The sequence below is a fragment of the Hemiscyllium ocellatum genome, chromosome 1, assembly GCF_020745735.1.
Source record: "Hemiscyllium ocellatum isolate sHemOce1 chromosome 1, sHemOce1.pat.X.cur, whole genome shotgun sequence".
In the NCBI taxonomy this organism is placed as follows: domain Eukaryota; kingdom Metazoa; phylum Chordata; class Chondrichthyes; order Orectolobiformes; family Hemiscylliidae; genus Hemiscyllium; species Hemiscyllium ocellatum.
This window is the reverse complement of record NC_083401.1, coordinates 13339464-13365121: the sequence shown is the minus strand read 5'-3', so window position 1 is coordinate 13365121 and position 25658 is coordinate 13339464. Positions and strand designations below refer to the sequence as shown.

The window sequence follows — 25658 nt, the reverse complement described above, 5'->3', positions numbered from 1 at the left end:
ATTGGTGAGGCAACCTCAATTATGTGGTGAACTCATAGGCTTTGAACCCATAATCTTCTGATCCAGAGTCAAGGTGGGCACTCGCTGATCCAAGTGTGAGAAACCCAAACTGTGAGCTGAAACTTGGGAAAATAAATTCCTGACTGAAAGCCAGAAGTGTTGTTAAAATTTAATGAGCACATATCTCACCTCTGGCAGGTTACTTGCCTGCCATATAAAATCACTGTCAATTTGAGAGACTGGAAAACTTGATTGAACCTAACAAGCCTCTTCATGTTTGACAGATTAACCTTCACTCACCATACCCCTCAAACCTCCAGCTCTGCAATTGTATAACTTGCAATAGCAACACTTTGTAGTTGGAAAAGTGAATAATTCTAAGCTGCTACAAAGAAGGGTAACTAGTGAGAAGAAATCAGTAGTTATTGGCAGTGAGATTTATGAAGGTACAGAGATGTTTTGAGGTGATTGGCTTGAAAATCACCTTGGCTGTATGTTTCACAGGAGCTTGATGAGATAAAGTTTGTTCAGACTCAGCATAAGGAAATCTATTGGAACAGGTGATCAAAAGATTAGTCAAAGATTTGAGGGGAGAAAGAGAGAGGAAGAGAGAGAATTTGGAAGGAATTTCTAGATCTTAATGCTTTGAAATGTTGTGCCATGGCTGCCATTGATAGCACAGACATAATGAAGTGAACCACTAAACTGAGGAGGAGGATTTTGAGCGGTGTGGAGATTAGCACATGAACGCACAAAGTGTTTGCAGCCATCTTTAGTGAGAAGCTGAGTGAATGAACCAGCTTAGATCTTCTAAGGTCCCCACTATCACTGAAAACATTCTTCAGTGAGTTGGATACGCTCCATGTGAATCAAAGAAACAGCTGACCGCACCGAGTACAGCAAAGGCAAAGGACCCTGCCACAATCCTGGCTGTGATGGAGAACACTTACGCTCCAGCACTCACTGTACCTCGAGCCAAGTTGTTCCAGTACAGCTACAAAATCAGCTTGTCCTTGACAATATGGAAAATTGTCCAGTTGTGTTCTGTTCCTAAAGACAAGCAGGATTACTTCACTCCCATCATTCACACTCCCTGTTTTTAATCATTAGCAGAATGATTGAAAGTGATGCTTATTCATTGAGAACTTGTTGATAGATATTCAGTTTGGGTTCTGCCATGCCAACTGAGTTCCACACATTGTTACAGCCTTGGTCCAAGCATGGACAAAATACTAAATTCCAGAGGTGAGGTGAGAGAGTGGACTTGACATTAGGGCATTGTTTGACCCAATGTGACGATTAGGATAAAACTTACTGCAGATCAGGTGTTGGGGCGAGAGTAGAACATAGAACATAGAACAATACAACACAGAACAGGCCCTTCGGCCCACGATGTAGTGCCGAACATTTGTCCTAGCTTAAGCACCTATCCATGTACCTATCCAATTACCGCTTAAAAGTCACCAATGATTCTGACTCTGCCACTCCCACAGGCAGCGCATTCCATACCCCCACCACTCTCTGGGTAAAGAACCTACCCCTGACATCCCCCCATACCTTCCACCCTTCACCTTAAATTTATGTCCCCTTGTAACACTCTGTTGTACCCTGGGAAAAAGTCTCTGATACTCTATCTATTCCCCTGATCATCTTATAAACCTCTATCAAGTCACCCCTCATCCTTCGCAGTTCCAATGAGAAAAGGCCTAGCACTCTCAACCTATCCTCGTACGGCCTATTCTCCATTCCAGGCAACAGCCTGGTAAATCTCCTCTGCACCCTCTCCAAAGCTTCCACATCTTTCCTAAAGTGAGGCGACCAGAACTGCGCACAGTACTCCAAATGTGGCCTTACCAAGGTCCAGTACAGCTGCAACATCACCTCACGACTCTTGAATTCAGTCTCTCTGCTAATGAATGCTAATACACCATAGGCCTTCTTACAAGCTCTATCCACTTGAGTGGCAACTTTCAAAGAGCTATGAACATAGACCCCAAGATCCCTCTGCTCCTCCACTTACTAAGAACCCTACCGTTAACCCTGTATTCCGCATTTTTATTTGTCCTTCCAAAATGGACAACCTCACACTTGACAGGGTTGAATTCCATCTGCCGCTCCTCAGCCCAGCTCTGCATCATATCTAAGTCCCTTTGCAGCTGACAACAGCCCTTCTCACTATCCACAACTCCACCAGTCTTCGTATCGTCTACAAATTTACTGACCCACCCTTTGACTCCCTCTTCCAAGTCATTAATAAAAATTACAAACAGCAGAGGACCCAGAACTGGTCCTTGCGGAACTCCACTTGTAACTGGAGTATTTTCCGCAAATTGGAGTCAACTTATCCACAAAGTGATGCCAATCATTTCAGTCCCAGGAGATTTATGCACTAGTTGCTTAGCTTTCATCTGCTTCATGTGAGTCCTAAAGTCAGCAGTAGGATGATGATTCATGATTGCTCAGTGTTCTGTTGCATTCACAGTACCTCAGATAAGGAAACAGTGCCAAGTTGAATTCTCCATAACTACCTGACTCAATTGGCAAAGCAATGTCTCTGACTATAGGCCAGATCAGAAGTATGTAAAGTGAGAGGTATGGCTGCTTCCTGGATCAAATATCCAGGTAACGTTCATGCCGATGCATCACATAGCTTGAAGCTTAGATTTCAGCTCATCAACTCTGAGCCAAAGTTCCTCAAGCTGCACTCACTGCAAATGTAGTTGTTGTGGTTAATACCGGTGTCCACCAGCTCCCACATGCTCCAACTACAGCACATCATCCTCCTTGACATCTCTGTTGAATCTTGAAATATCACTTAATTGTCTATTTAAAGTGTCATTGTGGTAATAACTTTGTTTAATTTATTAAATTTGGTTATATGCTTTAGGTATTTTCTGAAACTTAGACTGCACTCATAATTTAACCATATTTAATGTTCATATATTCACCCCACCTCATCGAATTCTGAAACTCACCAAGATGCCTTACTGTTTTGGTGAAATGTGTGCTCAGGTGCAGAGACTGCTGAGTGCCAATACTCCAAATCACTATTTCATTTGCCTCAAGTTATATTTTTAATTTCCTAACTCTCAGTTTAAAACATTGCTCTACAGAAGAAAGAACAATATTGGATTGCTTTCCTGAACTTTTAAATATTTTTCCTGTTTTTGTCAAACTGTTGATTTAGAATTTGTCAATGGGTTAGAGCCCTATGTTCCTGTTCTGTGTGTAAAGTGGATCACATCCCAGTGTTCCTTCTCTGTGTACAATGTGGATCAGTGTCCTGTGTTCCTGGTCTATTTCTAGGGTGGGTCAGAGCCCAGTGTTCCAGATTTGCATATAATGTAGTTTAGAGCGCTGTGTTCCTGCTCTAAGTACAATGTAGGTTACAATCCTGTGTTCTTGTTCGGTATCCAATGTGGGTTAGAGCCTAGAATTCCTTTTCCATACACAATGTGGGTCAGAGCCCAGTATTCCAGCTCCATGTATTAGGGAGATAAGCATCTTGTGTTCCTGCTCTGTATACCAAAGTCTAGCTTAGAGTGGTGCTGGAAAAGCACAGCAGTTCAGGCAGCATCTGAGGAGTGATAAAATTGACGTTTCAGGCAAAGGCCCTTCATCAGGAATACAGGCAGAGAGGCTGAAGGGTGGAGAGATAAGTGAGAGGAGGGTGGGGGTGGGGAGAAAGTAGCATAGAGTACAATAGGTGAGTGGGGGAGGGGATGAAGGTGATAGATCGGGGGTGGGGGGAGGGTGGAGTGGATAGGTGGAAAAGAAGATAGGCAGGTAGGACAAGTCATGGGGACAGTGCTGAGCTGGAAGTTTGGAACTGGGGTGAGGTGGGGGAATGGGAAATGAGGAAACTGTTGAAGTCCACATTGATGCCCTGTGGTTGAAGTGTTCCGAGGCGGAAGATGGGGTGTTCTTCCTCCAGGCATCTGGTGGTGAGGGAGCAGCGGTGAAGAAGACCCAGGACCTCCATGTCCTCAGCAGAGTGGGAGGGGAATTGGAATGTTGGGCCACAGGGCGGTGTGGTTGATTGGTGCGGGTGTCCCAGAGATGTTCCCTAAAGCGCTCTGCTAGGAGGCGTCCAGTCTCCCCAGTGTAGAGGAGACCGCATCAGGAGCAACGGATACAATGAATGATATTGGTGGATGCTCAGGTAAAACTTTGATGGATGTGGAAGGCTCCTTTAGGGCCTTAGTTGGAGGTGAGGGAGGAGGTGTGGGCACTGGTTTTGCAATTCCTGTGGTGGCAGGGGAAGGTGCCAGGATGGGAGGGTGGGTTGTAGGGGGGTGTGGACCTGACCAGGTAGTCACAGTGGGAACGGTCTTTAGGGAAGGCGGAAAGGGGTGGGAAGGGAAATATATCCCTGGTGGTGGGGTCTGTTTGGAGGTGGCGGAAATGTCAGCGGATGATTTGGTTTATGCGAAGGTGGTAGGGTGGAAGGTGAGCACCAGGGGTGTTCTGTCCTTGTTACGGTTGGAGGGGTGGAGTCTGAGGGCGGAGGTGTGGGATGTGGACAAGATGTGTTGGAGGGCACCTTTAACCACGTGGGAAGGGAAATTGCGGTTCCTAAAGAAGGAGACCATCTGGTGTGTTCTGTGGTGGAACTGGTCCTTCTGGGAGCAGATACGGCGGAGGCGGAGGAATTGGGCGGTAATCCAGGTAGCTGTGGGAGTCGGTGGGTCTGTGTTTGGTGTTCCTGGTCTGTGTACAATATGGGTCAGACCCCAGTGTTGCTGCTCTGTGCATAATGTGAATCAGAGCCCTGTGTTCTTGCTCCATGAATAATGTGCATCAGTGACAGTATTCCTGCTCTGTATATAATACGGGTCAGAGCCCTATGTTTCTGCTCTGTGTATAGTGTGGATCACAGCATTGTGTTCCTGGCTGGTCTATACTGTGTATATCAAAGCTCCCTGGTCTGGCTCTATGTATTATATGGTGCAGCTCTCTGTGCTCTATATGTGCTGGCTGATCTTTGTTGCGGGTCTTGCAATTTTTCCAATGCTTTTTACTCAATGAGTCTTTTTAATGTCTGTTTGTATTGTGTTTAATTGAAGTGTTTTTGTGCTTGGATGTTTATCTGGTAATGTTAAATCATTATTTTTCAACTGAGCTTAGACTTGGAATGGGGCATGCGCTGCAGTGTAGTGCAGCCAACAATTGCTGCAAACAAAATGTGGTTAAAAGTGTTATCACACTGTGATGCTGACTCTTGGAGCAGTGTTTTTTGACAGGTTTTATAATAACTCTGTTTCACAGTACAATGTTTACATTGTGGAATCCTAAGCACGGGCTGGTTTTTCTCTCTTTGTAGAGCAAGACTAATGCCAAAACCCCTCACACTGGCACACAAGCATGAACTGCTGGCAGCCCCTCCATGTTGCCAAATATCTGTGTGCTGGTGACTGGGATGGGAAAGTGAACAGGGGAGGGAGACTCGAAGAGCTTTTATTTCTACCATGCTTTTCACAACTTGGGCTCTCCATAATATAGCTGGTAGGACTTTTTTTGTTGTACTGTTACATTAATGTGATTGGTAAAGATTATAATGGGAAGTCTAACTTGGCGACTGTTTATACAGTCCTAGGGGTACACAGCACAGAAACAGACCCCTTGGTCCAACTGTCCATGCTGACTAATATCCTAAATTAATCTAGTCCCATTTGCCAATGTTTGACCATATCTCTCTAAATCCTTCCTATTCATAAACCCATCTAGATGCCTTTTAAATGCTGTAATTGTACCAGCCTCCACCATTTCCTCTGGCAACTCATTCCATACACACACCACTCTCTGTATGAAAATGCTGCCCTTTTGGTCCCTTTTATATCTTTCCCCTCTCAGCTTAAACATATGCCCTCTAATTCTGGACTCACCCCTTCCAGGGAAAAGACCTTATCTATTTATCTTTCCATGCCCCTCATGATTTTATAAACCTTAAAAAGGTCACCCCTCAGCTTCCAACGCTCCAGGGAAAACAGCCCCAGCCTATTCAGCCTCTCCCTAGAGCTCAAACCATCCAACCCTGGTAACATTGTTGTAAATCCTTTCTGAATCCTTTCAAGTTTCACAACATGCCCCATATAGCAGGGAGACCAGAATTACATGCAGTATTCCAAAAGTGGCCTAACCAATGTCCTGGACAGTCGCAACATGATCTGCCTTTTCCTATATTCAATACACTGACCAGTAAAGGAAATACCAAATGCCTCCTTCACTATCATGTCTACCTGCAACTCCGCTTTCAAGGAACTATGAACCTGCAGTCTAAGGTCTCTTTATTGAGCAACACTCCACAGGACCTTACCATTTAGTGCCTAAGTTCTGCCCTGATTTGCCTTTCCAAAATGCCGCACCTCACATTGGCCCATCTGATCAAGATCCCGTTGTACTCTGAGGTAACCTTCTTTGCTTGATGACATCTTGAAACCTGAATAGGAATATGCAGTGCTTGCTGCAGCTGATCTGACTGGACAAGTTGATGAGATGTGTCTCATGGTCTGGGGTTTCTCCCTTGGGCTGATCCTTCATCTTCTAATTATGGGGCAGGTGAGTGCATCATTCATGACCTCAATGGATTTTTTTGAGCTCCGTCTTCTGCATTCAATGGAAGATGGCAACCAGTTTTTATATAGGAAGGTCCCAAATTGTGATAGTTACCAAATCATTCTTTTTAAACTGACGTTTACTGAGCTAAGACAAAAAGGCAGAATTCTCCTGCTATTCTCTCAAATAGTCTCGTTGTATCTTTTCCATCCTGAGTGAGCTGACATAACTCCAACTGAACATGTATTTTGAAAGACAGCATCTCTGACAGTTTATAATTTTGTCAGTATTATTCTGGACTCTATTATTCTGGAGTGCAGATGTGCTGTATGACTATATTGGAGGCATCTGCCTTAGTGTTCCACATCCCTGGAGTAGAAATTGAATGCTCAACTTTCTGTCTCAGAGACTGGTCGCCAGTGAGCTATGGCTGAAAGCTGAGCAGCACTATGAATTGCCTTGCTGCCTTGTACAAAAGGTCTTTGTTGTTCGGACAAAACAACCGATGCTGTGATAACTGCTCAGATACTTCTGCCATACCAAACTGTCCCCTGCCCACCCCGACCATCCTCAAGAGTGATGACATTATGTTATGAAGGCCTGTATTTCAGAACCGGGTCTCCTCACCCTCACCTCAGGTTTTACACTAATTCTGTGAAACCTTATTTACATATAGAACCAGAGACTGGCGTTATCCAGGGTTCACCCTTGGAATCTGGAGACAGAATTGCAGATCCAGTCTGTTTCAGAATTCAGACTGAATGAGTGCCTCTGTGTAAGCAGTTCAGCACTCAGTGTAACATATTGTTCGTCAAAATGCACACATCCCTCAAGAACTGTTATAATAAGTTGGAGCTGTCTGAATTATAATATAAAAGGAGTGCAGAGGAAAGCCAAAGCATTTGTTCTGTAAATCTTTGCCGTTTTATTTCCCTACTTCCTCCTTCAAAGTTCACATTGTGCCCAAGGGTCCCGTGGGGGATTTGCGGAGGGCTGACCTCAATTAAAGAATAATTATTTAAATATGAACCGACAGTAGAGATTATAGGTGATTATTAAAGGATTTTTAATCCTGTATTAAGATTTTTATGTTTAGGTCAGTGGTTGTTAGCACAAATTAATTCATTTTATTTCTTGAAGAGCTGAATACCATGTTAACTCTTTGATGGCCATGACAATGGCAAAACCTGAGTCTTTCAGATCCAGTGCTGGTGTGTCTGCTAAATTGTTTCCAAAACTGCCTTAGAACATATATTGGAAAAGGAATAAAGAAATCATTATAGCGTGTTCTTGTGTTGAGTTACTGGTTTTAGGATGTGCAGTATAAAATATCACATTCTTACACACATTCATAATTCAATATTTTAAACTAGATGGTTGCTTTTAAGTTGCATGAGAGGAGGGAGATATAATATTGATATCTGGTGCAATTAGCAGTTCTCTCTCTCTCCTCCACCATCATCTTTCTTCCTCTCTGCTGTCCCCCCTGCCCCCTGACACACATTTCGCATTGATTATCTTCTGCCCCCAGTTTCCAATTGCGTCTGAAATATAGTTGTTTGTTTCATAAGATGTACCATCATTGTTGGCATGGAGGTGAAAACTTGACATTCACAAGCTTAGGGCTTCAGTCAGCTTTGCTGATTTGTCATGAACAGTCTAAACCGTACAAGTGATTCTTTTGGACTTATATTGTTCCTAACCTTTCCAGGGGTCCCCTTATAGGTTCTTGATTAATAAAGGAATCAAGAGTTAGGGGAGTGTGTGTTTTGTGTGTTTTTGGAGCAGTATTTGTTGATGGCAATGCATGGCATCCAGATTTTGGGGAGTAAGGATTCTGTTTGTGGTGACAGAATTCACAGCTGCTGACCTGCTCTTGTCAGCAAAGTATTTACATGGCTGGTCCAATTCAGTTGCTGCTCATTGGGAAGTCTCTGGGAATGTTGAGAGTTGGAGATTCAACAGTGGTAAAACCATTGGAACTTCAAGAGGCAATGCCTAGATTCTCTCTTGTTTCAGATTGTCATTGTTCAGCACTTGTGTACTGCGAATGTGCCACTTATCAGCAGCGGGGTGTTGAATGTTGTCCATATCTTGCTTCATTTGGACATGGATTGCTTCAGTATTTGAGAAATTATGAATGGTGCTGAACATTGTGCAATTATGAGTAAGCAGGTCCACTTTGACCTTACAATTAAGGAATCATAAGTGCAAGATCATTGGTGCGGCAGCTGAAGATGATTGGGCCTAGGACACTTGCCCTGATGTTCTGGTGCTGAAATTATTGGCTTCCTACAATGGCAATTAATCAATTAGTGGAACAATTCGTCTTTCGCACGAAATAAAAAATAAAGAACTGCATCTGCTAGAAATCTGAAATTAAAGCAGAAATTGCTGAGGAATCTCTGCAGGTCTGGAAGCATCTGGGCAGAGAAAGCAGAGTAAACATTTCGGCTCCAGTGACACACCTTCAGCTGTTTTCCACGTGCTTCTCAATAACTTCAGTTTTGCTTGGATACCTTGCTGCTAAGCTCTGCTTACATACTGCTTTGACACTTGCAGTCAAAACTGAGTACTTTTTGTGAACAGGTGATGGCTGATTAAGTGCCGACGATCCCTTCCATCTCTGCTGAATTTTGGGAGTGGACCGATGGAGACTTTAATTGGCCTGATTAGATTTGTCTGTTCCACATTCAGATCAATGTCAGTGTTATAGCTGTATTGGGTGTGTTTGTTGGAAAGGGTAGTGTTTTCTGGAGCAGAAGTCTTCAATACTAGGATTTGACAGGACCCATAGACTTCCTGAACTTTTGGAAACAAAACTTTAACAGTGTAATGTTTGTGAGTCAAAGTCTCACCTAAAGGCTATGTGAAATTTTAGGTGACACCCCATGCGAATACTTGATTGTTAGAGTCGGCTCCCTTTGGATGAAGTTGTTAATGAGAATGTGCCTGTTTATCAAGATGGATATTAGATTTATAATATGGTGATGATAAAATGAAAACTTTCAGGCATCCTTGAAGACAAAATATATTTCAGATCTTGAACTTGTATCATTAATCTTTATCATTATTGTTGTGGTATCAAAGCAATGATTCTGTGCAGTTTTGAAATAGTATTACTGTGTTGTACTCAAAACCTGATTATCAGCTTCTGACCGTAAGAATTCTAAACCCTTGCCCTAGATTTAGCACTGCCTTGTATAATGGTTTTACTCTTTAATAGAAGTCAGTGTTCAATTTCCGAAAAACTGTTTTTTTCAGTATAGCTTATCGCTAAGCTGTACAATTTTTTTTCCACTGGAGTCTGGAAAGGTCTCAATGTTAAATTGACCTGATTGTATTTGAGGTACTGGTGTTTGAACATTGATTAGTACTGTCACCTATATGTGGCTCCTTTCCGGGAGGAAACATCTGATTGGCACCCTTCAGTGCTCTATTGAAGTGACCATTCTTTTATATGTGTTACTTGTTGCTGCCTGCCAATCAACCTCTCTCAACCAGAAAGTAAGCAGCTGCAAGTATGGCACTCCTTCTTTCAGGTTGTGAATTTTTAAATTAGATTAGATCCTCTACAGTGTGGAAACAGGCTCTTCGGCCCAACAAGTCCGCACCGACCCTCTGAAGACCCCTACATTTACCCCTGACTAATGCACCTAACATTATGGACAATTTAGCAAGGCCAATTTACCTAACCTGCACACCTTTGGACTATGGGAGGAAACTGGATTTGTTTGAGGAGATTTTTTAAACTTCAAATTTAAAATATCTCATAAGAAACAAGGAATTCCTTTAGTAATTCAAACTTCTAATACAACACAAACTTAATGCTTTAGAAACATTGAAAATAGGTAATAAGCGTAGGACTGTACCACCGTCCAGTATGATCATGGCTGGTCATGCAATTTCAGTATCCCGTTCCCACTTTCTCCCCATACCCCTTGATCCCTTTAGCCGGAAGGGCCACGTCCAGCTCCATCTTGAGTATACCTAATGAACTGGCTCCAACAGCTTTCTGTGGGAGAGAACTTCACAGGTTCACAACTGTCTGAATGAAGAAATTCTTCCTCACCTCAGTCCTGAATAACTTACCCCTTATTCTTACACTGTAACCCTTAATTCTGGACTTCCCCAACGTTGGGAACATTCTTCCTGCATCTCGTCTGTCCAGTTCGATCATAAAGCTATATGTTTCAGTGAGATCTCGCCTCATTTTTCTAAATTCCAGTGAGTACCAGCCCAATCAATTCAGTCTTTCTTCAATGTTTATAAATAAAAACACATACTGTTTTTGAGTTCAACAAGGTAAGTAAAACAAATAACTAAAGCAATATTTATTTCCTAAATGCTGCTTGTTTACACCTGAAAATTGTGTCAGACCCTTATCGTTCGGCTTTAATTTCCACTGGAGAATTCTCCAATACTTTACAGGATTTTGAGTGTTTCTTCATTTTTGGAATGAAGCCACGATGTGCCACACAGTTCTTGCAAATTTACTTTGATTTTCTTCAAGGTTCTAGGTAGAGATTCAAATCGATAATATCAAGTTGCCAAGTTTATCCTTCATAGAAAAGAAGCAGGAGGCTGGAAGAACACAGCAAGCCAGGCAGCATCAGGAGATGGAGAAGTTGACGTTTTGGGTGTAACCCTTCTTCAGGACTGGGGGTGGGTGTAGTGGGAGCTACAGATAAAAGGTGTGGCTGGTGAAGTGGGGATAGATGAAGACAGGTAAAAGGTATGACTTGGGCAGTGGGAAGAATGAATCCGGTTGGTGGCAGGAAGGAGTGGAAAGGAGGGTGAGGGCCTGGGAAGGGAGTTGGGGGAATGAGGAGGGAGATTATTTGAAATTGGAGAACTCAATGTAGGCTGCCCAGGTGGAAGATGAAGAGTTGTTCCTCAAATTTGCTGTATGGTTCGTTGTGGAAATGTAGGAGGTCATGTTAGAAAGGGAATGGGAAGACAAATTAAAATGGATGGTGACTGGGAGGTCTCGTTGGCCCCTGCGGGCCTGGCTGAGATACTTGGTGAACCATTTCCCAAGTTTACATTTGGTCTCCCTGATGTAGAGAAGACCACATTGGGAGCACCTGATGTAGTAAACGAGGTTGGAAGAGAGCCAGGTGAACCTCTGTCTTACCTGGAAGGACCGTTTGGGGTCCTGGATGGAGGTGAGGGGGGTGGTGTACCAGCAGGTTTTGCATCTTTTCCGGTTGCAGGGGAAGGTATCTGGGAATTTGGGGATGGGGGGAATGACGGTCGATGGGGAGAGTGGTGCACATCAAGGACTGTCAAAAAAATTGGTCCTTGCGGAAGGCAGAGAGAGGTGGAGATGGGAAGATGTTCTTGGTGATGCAGTCTAGTTGGAGTAAGTGGAAGTGTTTAAGGATGTTACATTGGATGCAAAGACTGGTGGGGTGGTAGATGAGGACAAGGGAGACTCTGCCTTTATTGCTTTTGAGAGGGGGTTTAGCGCAGTGAAACGGGGCATGGAAGCGGTGCGGTGGAGGGCTGTCTGGATGATAGAGGGAGGAAAAGCATGTTGTTCGAAATAGATGGATGTCTGGGATGCTTGGGAGTGGAATGTCTCCTCGTCTGAGCAATGGAGGACAGTAGGATTGATGAAGAAAGAAAACCTACAAGAGTAAGCTTGTGTGGAACACACAATATTGAATGTTAAAGTTTCTATAGGAATGTGAAGAGAAAAAGATTGATGAAGACAAATCTAAATCAGAACAAAGAAATCGGCTAGCTGACCATCTACGTACTTTGGGTCTGTGTTTACAAAGGACAACACAGAAATGAACCAGAAATGTTGGGCTTACAGGATTTATTGAGAGGGAGGAACTAAAGGAAATTAGAGTCAATAGGGAACTGATGCGGGGTTAGTTGATGAAATTGAAGTCTAATAAATCACAAAAGCCTGATAAATCCCAGGAAGTGGCCCTGGAAATCGTGGATGCAATGGAATGTGTACAGTGTGGAAGGAGGCTACTTGACGAATCAAGTCTACAATGATACTCTGAACAGTAACCTACCCCTGTAACCCTGCATGGCTGACCCATCCAACCTGCACACATACAGACAATTTGGCCAATCCACCTAACCTGCACATCTTTGGACTGTGAGAGGAAACTGTAGCACCATGAGGAAACCCGTATGGACACAGGGAGAATATGCAAACTTCACAGGAATGGTCACCTAAGGCTGAAATTGAACTCTGGAATACTGTGTGCAGTTTTATCTCCTTACCTGAGAAAGGGTGTTCTTACTATAGAGAGAGTGCAGCGAAAGTTTAGCAGACTGACTCCTGAGATGGTAGGCTGATGTCTGAGGAGAGGTTGAGTTAGGATTGTATTTACTGGATTTCAGATGAATGAGGGGGGAATCTTATAAAACCTGTAAAATTCTAACAGGCTGAAACAGGGCAGCCACAAGAAGGATGTTCTAGATGGTGCAGGAGTCAAGAACCATGGCATACATTCTAAGGATATGGGCAAACCATTTAGGGCTGAGATGAGGAGAAAGTTCTTCACAGGGATGGTGATGACCTCGTGGTATTATCATTAGATTATTAATCCTGGTAATGTTCTATGGAGGAGAAGGTGAGGTCTGCAGATGCTGGAGATCAGAGCTGAAAATGTGTTACTGGAAAAGTGCAGCAGGTCAGGCAGCATCCAAGGAACAGGAGATTCGACGTTTCGGGCATAAGCCCTTCTTCAGGAATGAGGAAGTGTGTCCAGCAGGCTAAGATAAAAGGTAGGGAGGAGGGACTTGGGGGAGGGGCGATGGAGATGTGATAGGTGGAAGGAGTTCAAGGTGAGGGTGATAGGCCGGAGTGGGGTGGGAGCGGAGAGGTCAGGAAGAAGATTGAAGGTTAGAAAGGCGGTTCTGAGTTCGAGGGATTTGACTGAGACAAGGTGGGGGGAGGGGAAATGAGGAAACTGGAGAAATCTGAGTTCATCCTTGTGGTTGAGGGTTCCTATGTGGAAGATGAGGCGCTCTTCCTCCAACCGTCGTGTTGTTATGGTCTGGCGGTGGAGGAGTCCAAGGACCTGCATGTCCTCAGTGGAGTGGGAGGGAGAGTTAAAGTGTTGAGTCACGGGGTGGTTGGGTTGGTTGGTCGGGGTGTCCCAGAGGTGTTCTCTGAAACGTTCCGCAAGTAGGCAGCCTGTCTCCCCAATATAGAGGAGGCCACATCGGGTGCAGAGGATGCAATAGATGATGTGTGTGGAGGTGCAGGTGAATTTGTGATGGATATGGAAGGATCCCTTGGGGCCTTGGAGAGAAGTAAGGGAGGAGGTGTGGGTGCAGGTTTTGCATTTCTTGCGGTTGCAGGGGAAGGTGCCGGGAGTGGAGGTTGGGTTGTGTGGGGGGTGTGGACCTGACGCGGGAGTCATGGAGGGAGTGGTCTTTTCGGAACACTATTGGGGAGGGGAGGGAAATATATCCCTGGTGGTGGGGTCCGTTTGGAGGTGGCGGAAATGACGGCGGATCATATGCTGTATATGGAGGTTGGTGGAGTGGTAGGTGAGAACCAGTGGGGTTCTGTCCTGGTGGCGGTTGGAGGGGCGGGGCTCAAGGGCGGAGGAGCGGGAAGTGGAGGAGATGCGGTGGAGGGCATCGTCGATCACGTCTGGGGGGAATCTGTGGTCCTTGAAGAAGGAGGCCATCTGGGCTGTGCGGTGTTGGAATTGGTCCTCCTGGGAGCAGATGCAGCGGAGACGAAGGAATTGGGAATATGGGATGGCGTTTTTACAGGGGGCAGGGTGGGAGGAGGTGTAGTCTAGGTAGCTGTGGGAGTCATTCGGTTTATAGTAGATGTCCGTGTTGATTCGGTCGCCCGAGATAGAAATGGAGAGGTCTAGGAAGGGGAGGGAGGAGTCTGAGATGGTCCAGGTGAATGTTCTGTGGACCCAGGTTTGAATCCCACCATGGCAAATGATGGAATTTGAATTCAAAATAAAAATCTGGAGTTGAGACCTTAATGATGACCATGAATCCATTATTGATTGTCCTTTAGGGAAGGTAACTGCCATACTTAACCTGGTCAGGCCTACATGTGACTTCAGACCCATGGCAGTGTGATTACTCTTAACAGTTAGGGACATGTATTAAATATTGGCCCAGCCAGTGACACCCGCATCCCATGAATGAATAAATTTTTAAAGGTCTCTAACTGGTTAATTTGAATGAAGAGGCTATATTTTCAGAAATCGTTCTGAAAATATGCACCATTTTTCTTAAACCACATCACTGCCTGTACAGATTTGGAAAGACATGTGAATTGCTGGGGGGTGTCCAGAACAGGAAGTGAATCAATGCGGTGCCGTGCAGAATGTTTCACAACAATGTCTCGGTGATTTCAGCACTCGTTGACTCTGTTTGCCAACATCTCATGGGAAAGTAAGTTGTGAAGCCCTTTCTAACATCCTTGGACTGGACCTATAGCGTAGGGTTAAGGATAATGAGAAGATGCGAGTCTCTCTTGGTCTTGCATTGTTTTTCTTTTGAGCAGACAAATTGTTACAATTTGGTTCATTCTGGATTGTTGAAACCTTTCATTGGGGAAAAAAATCACAGTGATTAAAAGTTTCTGCCAATACAATATGTTGGCCCTTACAAATTGTAAAAGTCAAACGGTTTGTAGCTGATGCAGTGCAGAATTTCTGTACCTAAGCAAGTAGTGAGCCATTCACGTGAGAGCGCTTTGGTGCTACTTAATCTCAACAATTTTTCTGCCTCAACAGCTAAGAGAGTTGTTTCTAATTGAATAACGGTGTCATAGTGAATGACCAATGTCCAATTCACCTGAGTTTTCAGATGTGAATCTGGGCAATGGGTGTTGAAGTTTTATACCTGATGATGGGAAGAAATTCTCTCTCATTTTTATACCATTAGCAAATTACAGCACTAAAGACTAACATTTGGTTCCTGTGTCCTCATAGTCCACATGACGCCACTGCCTGATTTTCTTAAGCTTACTATTTATCCCTGAGTGACAAACCTAGAAGAGATAATGTGATCGTTATTTCATTTCAGCTTTTGGGAGTTTGCTGTGTGAAAATAGACTTCTGTGTTTCCGACATCGCCAAAAGGGATTGCACATAAGAAAATTAAGTATTTAACTAGCTCTGAATCATTTTGGAATGTCTTGAGGTCACAATAATGCAAATCTTTTCTTAATTCTCTCAGCACACTATCTTACTGTAATTCACATATTTCTTCAGTTTTGCTTTATAATACTCAGTGGTCCCGGCCTCTCATACTTCCTGTGTCAAAGAATTGCATGTTCCAACAGTTCTCTGCAGAAAGAACTTTCCCCTCCAAACCCTTTCCTCAGTTTTTCTCTGGGCCCTCATGTCATTGAATTCTGAATCAAAGGAGGATGATTTGTTTGTCAAAATCAATCAAAATATCAAACTTCAACTTAGCTAATTTCAGTTGAAGACTTAATGTAGAAGAATGGATGAGAAAAGTCTTGGAGCAGCAATAGTTAAATTTCAGAGATTTATATGTGATTAACTTAGTTGGAACTAGAATTAAAAAAGAACATGGTAAAGTAAACACAAAAACATGAATTGCTGGACAAGCCTTGCAACCTGTTAGGGTTCTGAGGAAGGGTCACTGGAACCAAAACATTAACTTTGATTTCTCTCCACAGATGCTATCAGACCCTCTGAACTTCTTCTGCAATTTTGTTTTTTCTTCTGGTTTCCAGCATGCGTGGGTTTCCTCCGGGTGCTCCGGTTTCCTCCCATGGTCCAAAAATGTGCAGGTTAGGTGAATTGGTTATGCTAAATTGCCTGTAGTGTTAGGGGCAGGGATAAATGTAGGGGAATGGGTCTGGGTATGTTGCTCTTCGGACGGTCGGTGTGAACTTGTTGGGCTGAAGGGCCTGCTTCCACACTGTAAGTAATCTAATCTAATCCAATCTAATCTAATCTGCAGTTCTTTCAGTTTTATATGGAAAAGTAGAGGTTCTTTGAATAAATTGAGAGATTAGAGCAGAAATTAGGTGAAAGACGCACATTAATTGTTTTGAATTTTTCTTTGAGGTATAGGCTTTCCTAACAAGGCTGACCTCTGTGGTTTAATGCAAACACATGGGCTTCAAGGCCATTTCATTGGTCATTAAGAGTAAACTGCATTGATATTGAATTAGAGTCATAGAATCAGAGAGATGTACAGCATGGAAACAACCCCTTGGTCCAACTCGTCCATGTTGACCAGATATCCTAACCTAACCTAATCCCATTTGCCAGCATTGGCCATATCCCTCTAATCCCTTCCTATTCATACACCCATCCAGATGCCTTTTAAATGCTGTAACTGTACCAGCCTCCACCATTTCTTCGAGCAGCTCATTTCTTCTTAGAACTAAAGTGAACACCCTTCAGTTCCCCGCATTATAGCCCATCTGTCGCCCTGTTGCCCACTTACTTAACTTCTCTACATCTGTTGCTACCTCATTGTGCTCTCTTTGCAGCCTTCTATGATGGCAGTGCTGTATTGCAAGAGGTAACATCCTTCAAATGGGATACGTAACAGAGAACTCACCTGCATGTTAGTCAATAATGCAGATTATTTGAAAAAAGTGATGACCATTCTTCTGGTGTCTGGACCCCATTATTCCCTCATCCAGTGTCACAGACTACTTGGTCGTTCAGCTCAAATCCAGGAATTAGGCTCTTGCTGCACACGCAATTGCTGCTGGGTTTGTTGCCACAACACTCCTTGAGTCCCATGTAATTCATTATATGAAGTGCTTTGTAACTTTGGAGTCATAATAAGGTCTCTGGGGCTCAGCACCATTCTACACACTGTGTTGCACTCCTCCGTCTTCAAGACATTGAAATATTGAATTATTTACTGAGCAGACTAACTTGAGTAATTAAAAGTACGTGGACAAATCATTCAAATGTCACAAATGGTTCTCCTGAATTGTTTTAAGAATGCTGTTATGAAAATTTCTGAAAATTACTTTCCTGAAAGAAAAGTATTACATGAGTTACTTATAAAGAAATTGAAATATTGCCAAGGCCACTGTTATGAGTTGAGTCTCCAGGCAGCACTGACTGTCCAATCCTAAATTGTTATAGTACTGCGGTAACCTATGTTTTTATTTGAAGAGGAAAAGAATGATGATTTCTACAGCTCTTGGAAAATTAAGTAGGTCTAGTTGCTTAGAAATACGAAGTAGAAGCATTTCTACATTCCCTCAGTCCCAATAATGATTTCTACCATATTTAGATAATGTGTACAATAAACTAGCTCAGGATTAGGCCCCTCCCTTGCTTTCTGTTGAAATATATAAAATATTAATGGGACATGCCAGATGTAAGCTGAGAGGATGTTTCTTCTTGTGGAAATCTAGACTGAGGTTAAAAATTTTAAAAGTTTGAAAATAAGGGATCTCCCATTTAAGACTGAGTTATTAGATGGTTGTTAATCTGTGGTCTTCTGTTATTTGGAAAGCAATGGAGACTGGTTAATTGACAATCCTCAAGGTTGTGTGAGTCAGATTTGTGATCAGCAGAGGAGTTATTGGTTTTGGAGAAGCAGACAGAAAGGAAGAGTTAAGGCTACAGTCAGACCTTCTGAATGGTGAAGCAAGCTCAAAAGGCAAATGGCCTATTTTTCTGCTCCTAATTCTTGCATTTCTGAGTGACCTGCATCAGCACCTGGGATGAGAGATGATCTCATCGAAAGAGATGGGATTTTGAAGGAGCTTGACTGGATAGCCATCCAGGATAGTTTTCCCTGCTTGGAGCATCTGTAAATCGTGAGGACACAGTCTCAGGAAAGGGTGACCATAAGACCATAAGATAAAGGAGCAGAATAAGGCCATTTGGCTTATAGAATCTTCTCCACCATTCAATCATGGCTGTGATTTTTCTCAACCCCAATTCTCCTGCCTTCTCTCCTAATCCTTGATTCCCTTACCAATCAAGAACCTATCTATCTATGTCTTAAAGACACTCAATGCCTTAGCCTCCATAGCCTTCTGCAGCTGTGAGTTCCACAGATTCACACCCCCTCATCTCAGTTCTATAGGGGCCGTGCCTTCATGCTGAGGCTGTGCCCTCCATATGTTTGAACTGAGATGAGAAATTTCTTGATTCAGAAATTGCAAAGCTTTGGAATTCTCCTATCCCAGATGCTCCGTGGTTAAGTATATTTAAGACTGAGAGAGATTTTTAGTGTCTCAAAATTGGGCGATATAGGCTGAAAGCAAAGTCAAAATTGAGCCACGATTGGACTGTACAGTAGAGCCATACCATTCATTCCTATTTCTTATGTTTATATCTTGTCTCTTTCTCTTTGAGACAGCTACCTGCTTTGTATTTATCAGCATTTTCTATTTTCAGTTTCGGTAATTCGATTTTCAATGGTAATAAAGATAAATATTGTCAGTGCTGAAAATATAAAATAATGACAGAACGTGTGGAACTACTCAGTACGTCAGGCATCAACCTTAAATGTTAGTTAAAATTTATTTTTTAATATTTCTGACATTTTCTGTTCTTATTTTGGTGTTCCTCAATCTGCTGCAATCATGCAGAGCACAAAGAAAAGCAAGAACCAATTGGGCTGAATGGCCTGTTACTGTGTTATATGTCTATGCAATTCAAACTGGACTGGGTGCTTTCTAGTTTGGCTTGGGAGGCAGTATTTGTCAATTTGTGATGGAAGCTCAGTGGGGCAGGAAAGTTTCAAATGGGAAACACAAAATGAGATGGGACGCAGCAATTCCTTTTGGAGCATGCCGATTAGGAGAGCATCTGCTGTCCAATATCTAACCCTCCCCACTAAATCTGTTACTGTTTGTGCATGCTCTGAGGTCAATGCCCTGATGTTAATAAGAGCCTTAATCAATAAAGTACTTAACACTGGAGATTGTAGTGTGGGCGAGTGGGAGAGGGGATGCTGTAAGAGAGGATTTAACTCAGATTAATTTCCAGTATTGACCTAAAGGACCAACAGTCAGGACCTTGTAAATGCACTGAAAGGCTTTCGTTACTTGATAGATATAATTTGAGGTAAGGAGCTTTTTGGTAAAAAAGGTTTTGGGGAGTGGTGGATCTGCTGTGTTAACAGATGGAGGGATAATAATGTTTCATAGCAGTAACTGCATCGCTGACGTCCTCAAATGAGAGAGGAAACAGACTGTAATGATATTAAAGCCCAAGCTTTGTTGGAGTGATTGTAGACGTGTGGAGAGGAGGGGGCTTTGCAGAAGCTTGGATTAGCAGTAATGAGCATAATCCTTTGGATTGATGCTTAAACTCATCATATCATGAAGGCTGACATGCTTTTAAGTATCTCCAGGCGGTTTGTCAGCCCTAGAATATAATTTGATGTGAACATTTGTTTTTTGTTTTTCCCTCTAATCTCCGTTTGGACATATAATGCTGTTATGCAAAGAAAATATTTGTTTTTTTCTATTTCTGTTTGGCTTAAAGATGAAGTTTCTGTGACCGATTAAATTTTAAATTTGTTTTTTTTTGTTGGAAAATAAGTTTCAGTTGGGGAAAATTGGAAGCAGGGCTCCAGTGTCTTTTAGGTTGTAAACAAATTGTTTCATTGCCTTTCCCCATTAATAATCTCCCCTACAAGAAATAAAAACTGATTTTTAAAACATTTTCATCATGTATGGAAGTTCTTTCTGGTATCTCTGAAGTGTTCAGAAAGAAAGGATAGGACAATAAACTGTGACTGGGGGTGAAGAGGAGGTCAGAAGACTGTTACTTTAAATTCCAAACCAGCATGGAGGCAGCAAATCTAGTTCTGATGTTGTGCTGCATTCTTTTCGATGAGCGATTAAACAGAATCGCCTGTTTTGAAGGCAAAAGGATCTCATGGTCACTATTTTTAATAGATAACTGGCTGCTCTCCAGTGTCCTGGCCAACATTCCTCCCTCAGCTAACACCATCAAAAATAGATTAATTGTCAATATAATCTTGATGTTGCTTGACCGATACAGCCTTTTTGAACCACTGCAGTCCTTAGGGTGTAGGGTCCACCGTAGTGCTGTTCAGAAGACAGTCAGAGACAGTGAGGAAATTACAATATATTTCCAATTCAGGAGGGTGAATGACTTGAAGGGGAACGTGGAGGTGGTTGTGTCTACATGCATCTGCTGCCGTTGTCCTTCTAGACGGTAAAAAGCCATAGATTTGATAGCACTTTCAAAGGAACTTTGAAGCTTCCATCACAATTCTGATTCATGCCTTGTAGAGCACCGGGGAGATAGGAGATGATTGCTCGCTGCAGGATTCCTAGCTACTGACCTGCTTTTGTAATTGCAATATTTATATGTCGAGTACAGTTCATTTTCTGGTCAATCGCCATTGAATGTCAAGAGGAAGTGATTAGATTCTCCCTTGTTAGTAATGGTCATTATCTGGCACTTTTGCAGCACCAAGTGTCATTTGCAACTTATCAATCCGAATCTGGGTCCGATTTTAGAATTTTGGGCCCTGGGCAGCTGAGTTATGGCCACCATTGCTGGCCGAATAAAAATTAGGAAAGTGCTAAAGGCCAGGATCGGAAGAATAATATACTTAAGGAAGAATATGCTTGTGGAGGAGGCATTTAGACCTGAAATCGGAGATGTGAAATCCCACTATGGCAGTTGGTGGAATACAACTTAATTATAAAAATCATAAATCTCAATAACTAATTTAGTTAATAAATATGAAAAGGCACATTTTATCAATGCACTCATTAGGTCATTTGCAACATGATGGCTCAGTGGTTACCACTGCTGTCTCACAGCGCTAGGGACCTGGGTTTGATTCTAGCCTCTGGTGACTGTCTATGTGAAGTTTGCACATTCTCTCCATGTCTGTGTGGGGTTCCTCCGTGTGCTCTGGTTTCCTCCCACAAAGATGTGCAAGTTAGGTAATTTGACCATGCTAAATTGCCCATAGTGTTCAGGGATGTGTAGGTTAGGTGGATTGGTCAGAGGTAAATGTATGGTAATGGGAAATAGGTTTGTGCGGGATACCCTTCGGAGGGTTGGTGTGGACTTGTTGGGCTGAAGAGTCTGTTTCCACACTGTAGGGATTCTCTGATCTATGAATACAAATGTGAAGGGACCATCATTTCATACTATACGTTTGGCATGTAGTCACTGATTTGTGCACTGCCACTGCCATGGAGAATGCAGCATTGGATGACTGTCACTCTAACAAAACTCAAGAAGTTTTGCATCATCCAGGGCAAAGTAGCCGCTTGTTTGGCACCACATTTACAAACCTCCATCCAAAAGATGCAGTGCAGAAATTCCTCAAAATTCTGAGACAGAACCTTTCAAACCCTTACCCACTTCTATCGAGAAGGACAAGGGTAGGAGATACAGGGAAACACAGCGACCTACAAGTTCTCCTGAAAGCCACTCACCATGCTGTCTTGGAAATATATCGCTCTTCTTTCACTGTCACTGGATCAAAATTTTGGAATTCCCTCCATAAAGATGGTGTGGATCAACCTATAGCACATGAACTGTTACAGTTCAAGATGGTAGCTCACCACCACCTTCTCAAGGGCAACTAGGGATCAGCAATAAATGCTGACCAGAAAGTTATATCACATCCCATAAAAAATTAAATAAATGACTGATAGTTAGCTGCTAAGCTTTGTTTAAATTTAAACCGGGTGGCTAGATTCTAATTTGTGAAGAAATCACCCTCTGAAAGGCAGCAGAGAATGGCTTTTGCTTGCCAGCTTGAAACTGAGGCAATGTATGCATGCGCTCTTTCTGTCTGTAAAGAACAGGGCCCCCGTCTTAATATATGTTGCTTACACGTTGAAAGTGGCATCCTTTGGCCACTTCATTAGTTTGCATGATGTGAGTATGTTTATAGTTAGAAAAGTAAGTTTGCTGTTTATGAATTTGCAGCTCCAAGAATACATTTCCTTCGCTATCTTAATGGGCCCCATCATGCACTCAAATTCACATTTGAAATGGAACAGCCAAATATGCTCCCTTTTCCTGATGTGCTAGTTGAGAACAGGGGGTTCTCTCCTGCAGTCTATCGCAAACCTACCTTCACTGGTCAGTACATATGTTCTGAATCCTGTCATTCCATGCACTAGGAGTCTGACCTATTGGCAATTTTAGAAATAGGCCTGAACCATTTGGTCACCCTGCAAGATTGACACTGCAATAAGACACATCCAAGCCATCCTATGAAATAGTGGCTATCCTAATCAGATAATTTGTTACTGTATGTCACATAATGCCCAATCTATCTATGATTACACTGGAAAGGTAAGACATCCCAAAACTTTGATCAATAGTTGAAGCTAGCTGTTTTACACTGCTGCTATGGAGTAGGAATGTGAATGGTGTTCATTCGTAACAGGATGCTACTGTTAAGAAAAGAAAAAAATTCAGTCTCTTGCACAGATGAGTAATGTGTTATATGATTTTCAGTGTCTGTGTGATGTTAGTTTTGTAGGTTTTAGGTCCCAAAAACTGGCAGATTACACAAACAGCATATCCTTTTGGCTGTTTGCTACAAATAAGGCACTGGCCGTAACCAGTTGGTCTGTGCTTGCAAAGTTTAAAAAAAAGTACGAAACTAAAATTGAATATGATTCTGCATTGGGACATTATTTGCTGGATAATCCTGAATCTTCAAAGAACTAAACAGACAACCAACTTAAGTTTGTTAGTTGGAATTGCAATGTAAACTGTCAGTCATCATCTAATCAGCCTGTTCTCCACGGCAGCATCTTTCCCAATCAGAATCCATTTGCCAACCAATCAGTACAGTCTGCTCATGTCCTATAAAATATTATTCCTCTTAACAGTGGTATTCTTTCGAATGCATTTATGTGTGCAAAAGGAGAAGCCTCAACAAAATCTTTTTCAGTAATCATTTATTTAAAAATCCAGAATTGAAAGCTAGCCTTAGGATTGGTCCTATGGAACTACCATCATTTGCTGGCTTTGGTCAGCCTTACATGTGATTCTAGGCCTTGTTCAAGGGCATTTACGGATGGACAACGTTTGCTAGCCTTGGTAATATCCAAAATCAGTGAAAGAATAAAAGTAGAACTACATTTCTGGACATTAAAGATACTGTGTCAGTAAAGTGACAGCAAAGTTGTTGAATTTTGTTTAGAACTCAATTCGTTCAAAACGATCCTTGACAGAAGGAAACCATGTCATTACTCTATCTGACCTACATATGACTCTAGACCCAGGTTATCACAGTTGACTCCTAATTACCCTTTCTAGAGGCCTCACAAACTATTGTATTGTGTCAAAGGCAGAAACAGGGCCACTGCCACTTTACTTAGGACTCCAGGCTGGGCGAAAAAGCCTGTGAGGCTGCAGTAAAATGAAAGCTCTTGCAGTGATAGTGGAGCAAATTGAAAAGTCAAAGGGGGATTAAAAAAACCTTACTGACCAATGTCTGCTTTCTCTGATTTTCACTGTCTCCTCCCCATTCTATCTCCTCGCTCTTCCTTTCTCTCACACTCCATCTCTTTCATACATTCACTTCCCCCCCCCCCCCCTCCTATTAGACACTATCCTGCGTTGAAGACGATGGAGCACATGGAGCACACGTTCTTGCCTCGGGTAAATCCCTATCGTTTCTGCACAGTAATGGTGGAGGATATTCCCAAATTACGAGAGGAGATAAAAGAAGTTTCCATGTCTGACCTGAAGGATTTCTTGGAGAGCATCAGAAAACATTCGGACAAAATCGGAGAGACTGCCATGAAACAGGTGAGCCTGTTACAGCACACAGACACCATCGTACATTTGCGATAGCAGATAAAGGGATGCAGTCGATTGCTTGACAGGGGTCCAGCATGGGTTCTTCAGAAAAACACCAGGATTTGCAAGTGTTAAATTGAGAGAATGGGTCGCAATGACTTGGCTTGCATTCCCTTGAGTTCACATTTTTGAAAGATGGTCTCATTTGAGATGTTTAAATGTGTTACTTAGATAATAGACAGAAAATCTATTTGCCTCATTAGGGGAATCCAGAGCAAAATTACAAATAGGCCATTAAGAAGTGAAACTGAACATTGCTTTTTCACATTAAGAATACTGGTAATTTGAAACTCTCTCCCCAAGGGCTTGGAAGAATGCTGGTGAAAGGTTGGAACTTTGAAGACTGAGATTTGAAAGACTTTTGTTAAGTTAAAGGTACTAAAAGATGTTGGATCAAAGTGGGTCAAGTGACAGGGAAGCTGGAAGGAACTGAATGGCATCCTCATTTGCAAGTGTCCTCTGCTTTTTATACAATACAATAGTTTGTGAGGCCGTCGAATAGGGCAGTTAAGAATCTGCTTACTCCTGTGCTTCCTCCGAGACCATTAGGGAAAACCTCTTCTAGTATAAACTCGAATTCTTTGGGTCCTGGTTGATCATGTAGCTTGCGAGCTTGTTCTGTTATCAGAATTGGGCCTGTTAAGGGTGAAGCTGAAGAACATGGCGCTTAGTTGTATAATGTAGCTCCTAACTTCACTAGACCAAAGGTAGTAGAAGTCTGGAATTTCCTTCATGCTAAACAGCTAGAGGTCAGTTGAAAACTTCAAAACTAAAATTACTAGGTTTTATTGGTGGGGAAAGGCTTTTTTTTATATAGGTTAGAGAAGGGTACTGGAAAAGCATCGCCGTTCAGGCAGCATCCGAGGAGCAAGAAAATCGACGTTTTGGGCAAAAACCCTTCATCCAAAACGTCGATTTTCCTGCTCCCCAGATGCTGCCTGAACTGCTGTGCTTTTCCATCACCACACTAATCTAGAATCTGGCTTCCAGCATCTGCAATCCTTGTTTTTACCTATAGGTTAGAGAACCAAGCTGAATAGGTGGAGTTATAATAGAGACCTACCATCCATAGAGATCTACTTGAAAAACGGAATAGACTTGAGAGTATATGAACATGGAACAAGAGGAGGCCAGTTGGCCTTTTGAGCCTGCTGTGCAATTCAATGAGATCATAACTGATCTGATTTTAATCTTAACTCTACATTGCTGCATACGCCTGATAATCTTTCATCCCCTTGACGGGATGTTTCTGTGATCCTAGTAATACAGAATGCTTTATGCTGTAAGATGTAACCAGGTAGTTTA

At 42.6% G+C, this 25658-nt stretch overlaps 1 protein-coding gene across 1 annotated transcript in view; it reads left to right on the top strand.

The window, feature by feature from the left end:
- LOC132823008 (exocyst complex component 6B) overlaps positions 1 to 25658 on the top strand; it is a 649049-nt gene that overhangs the window by 137404 nt on the left and 485987 nt on the right. The window contains exon 6 of the mRNA XM_060836576.1: positions 24098 to 24302. Within this exon, the coding sequence (XP_060692559.1) occupies positions 24098 to 24302 (205 nt within the window). The remainder of the gene's footprint in view (positions 1 to 24097; positions 24303 to 25658) is intronic.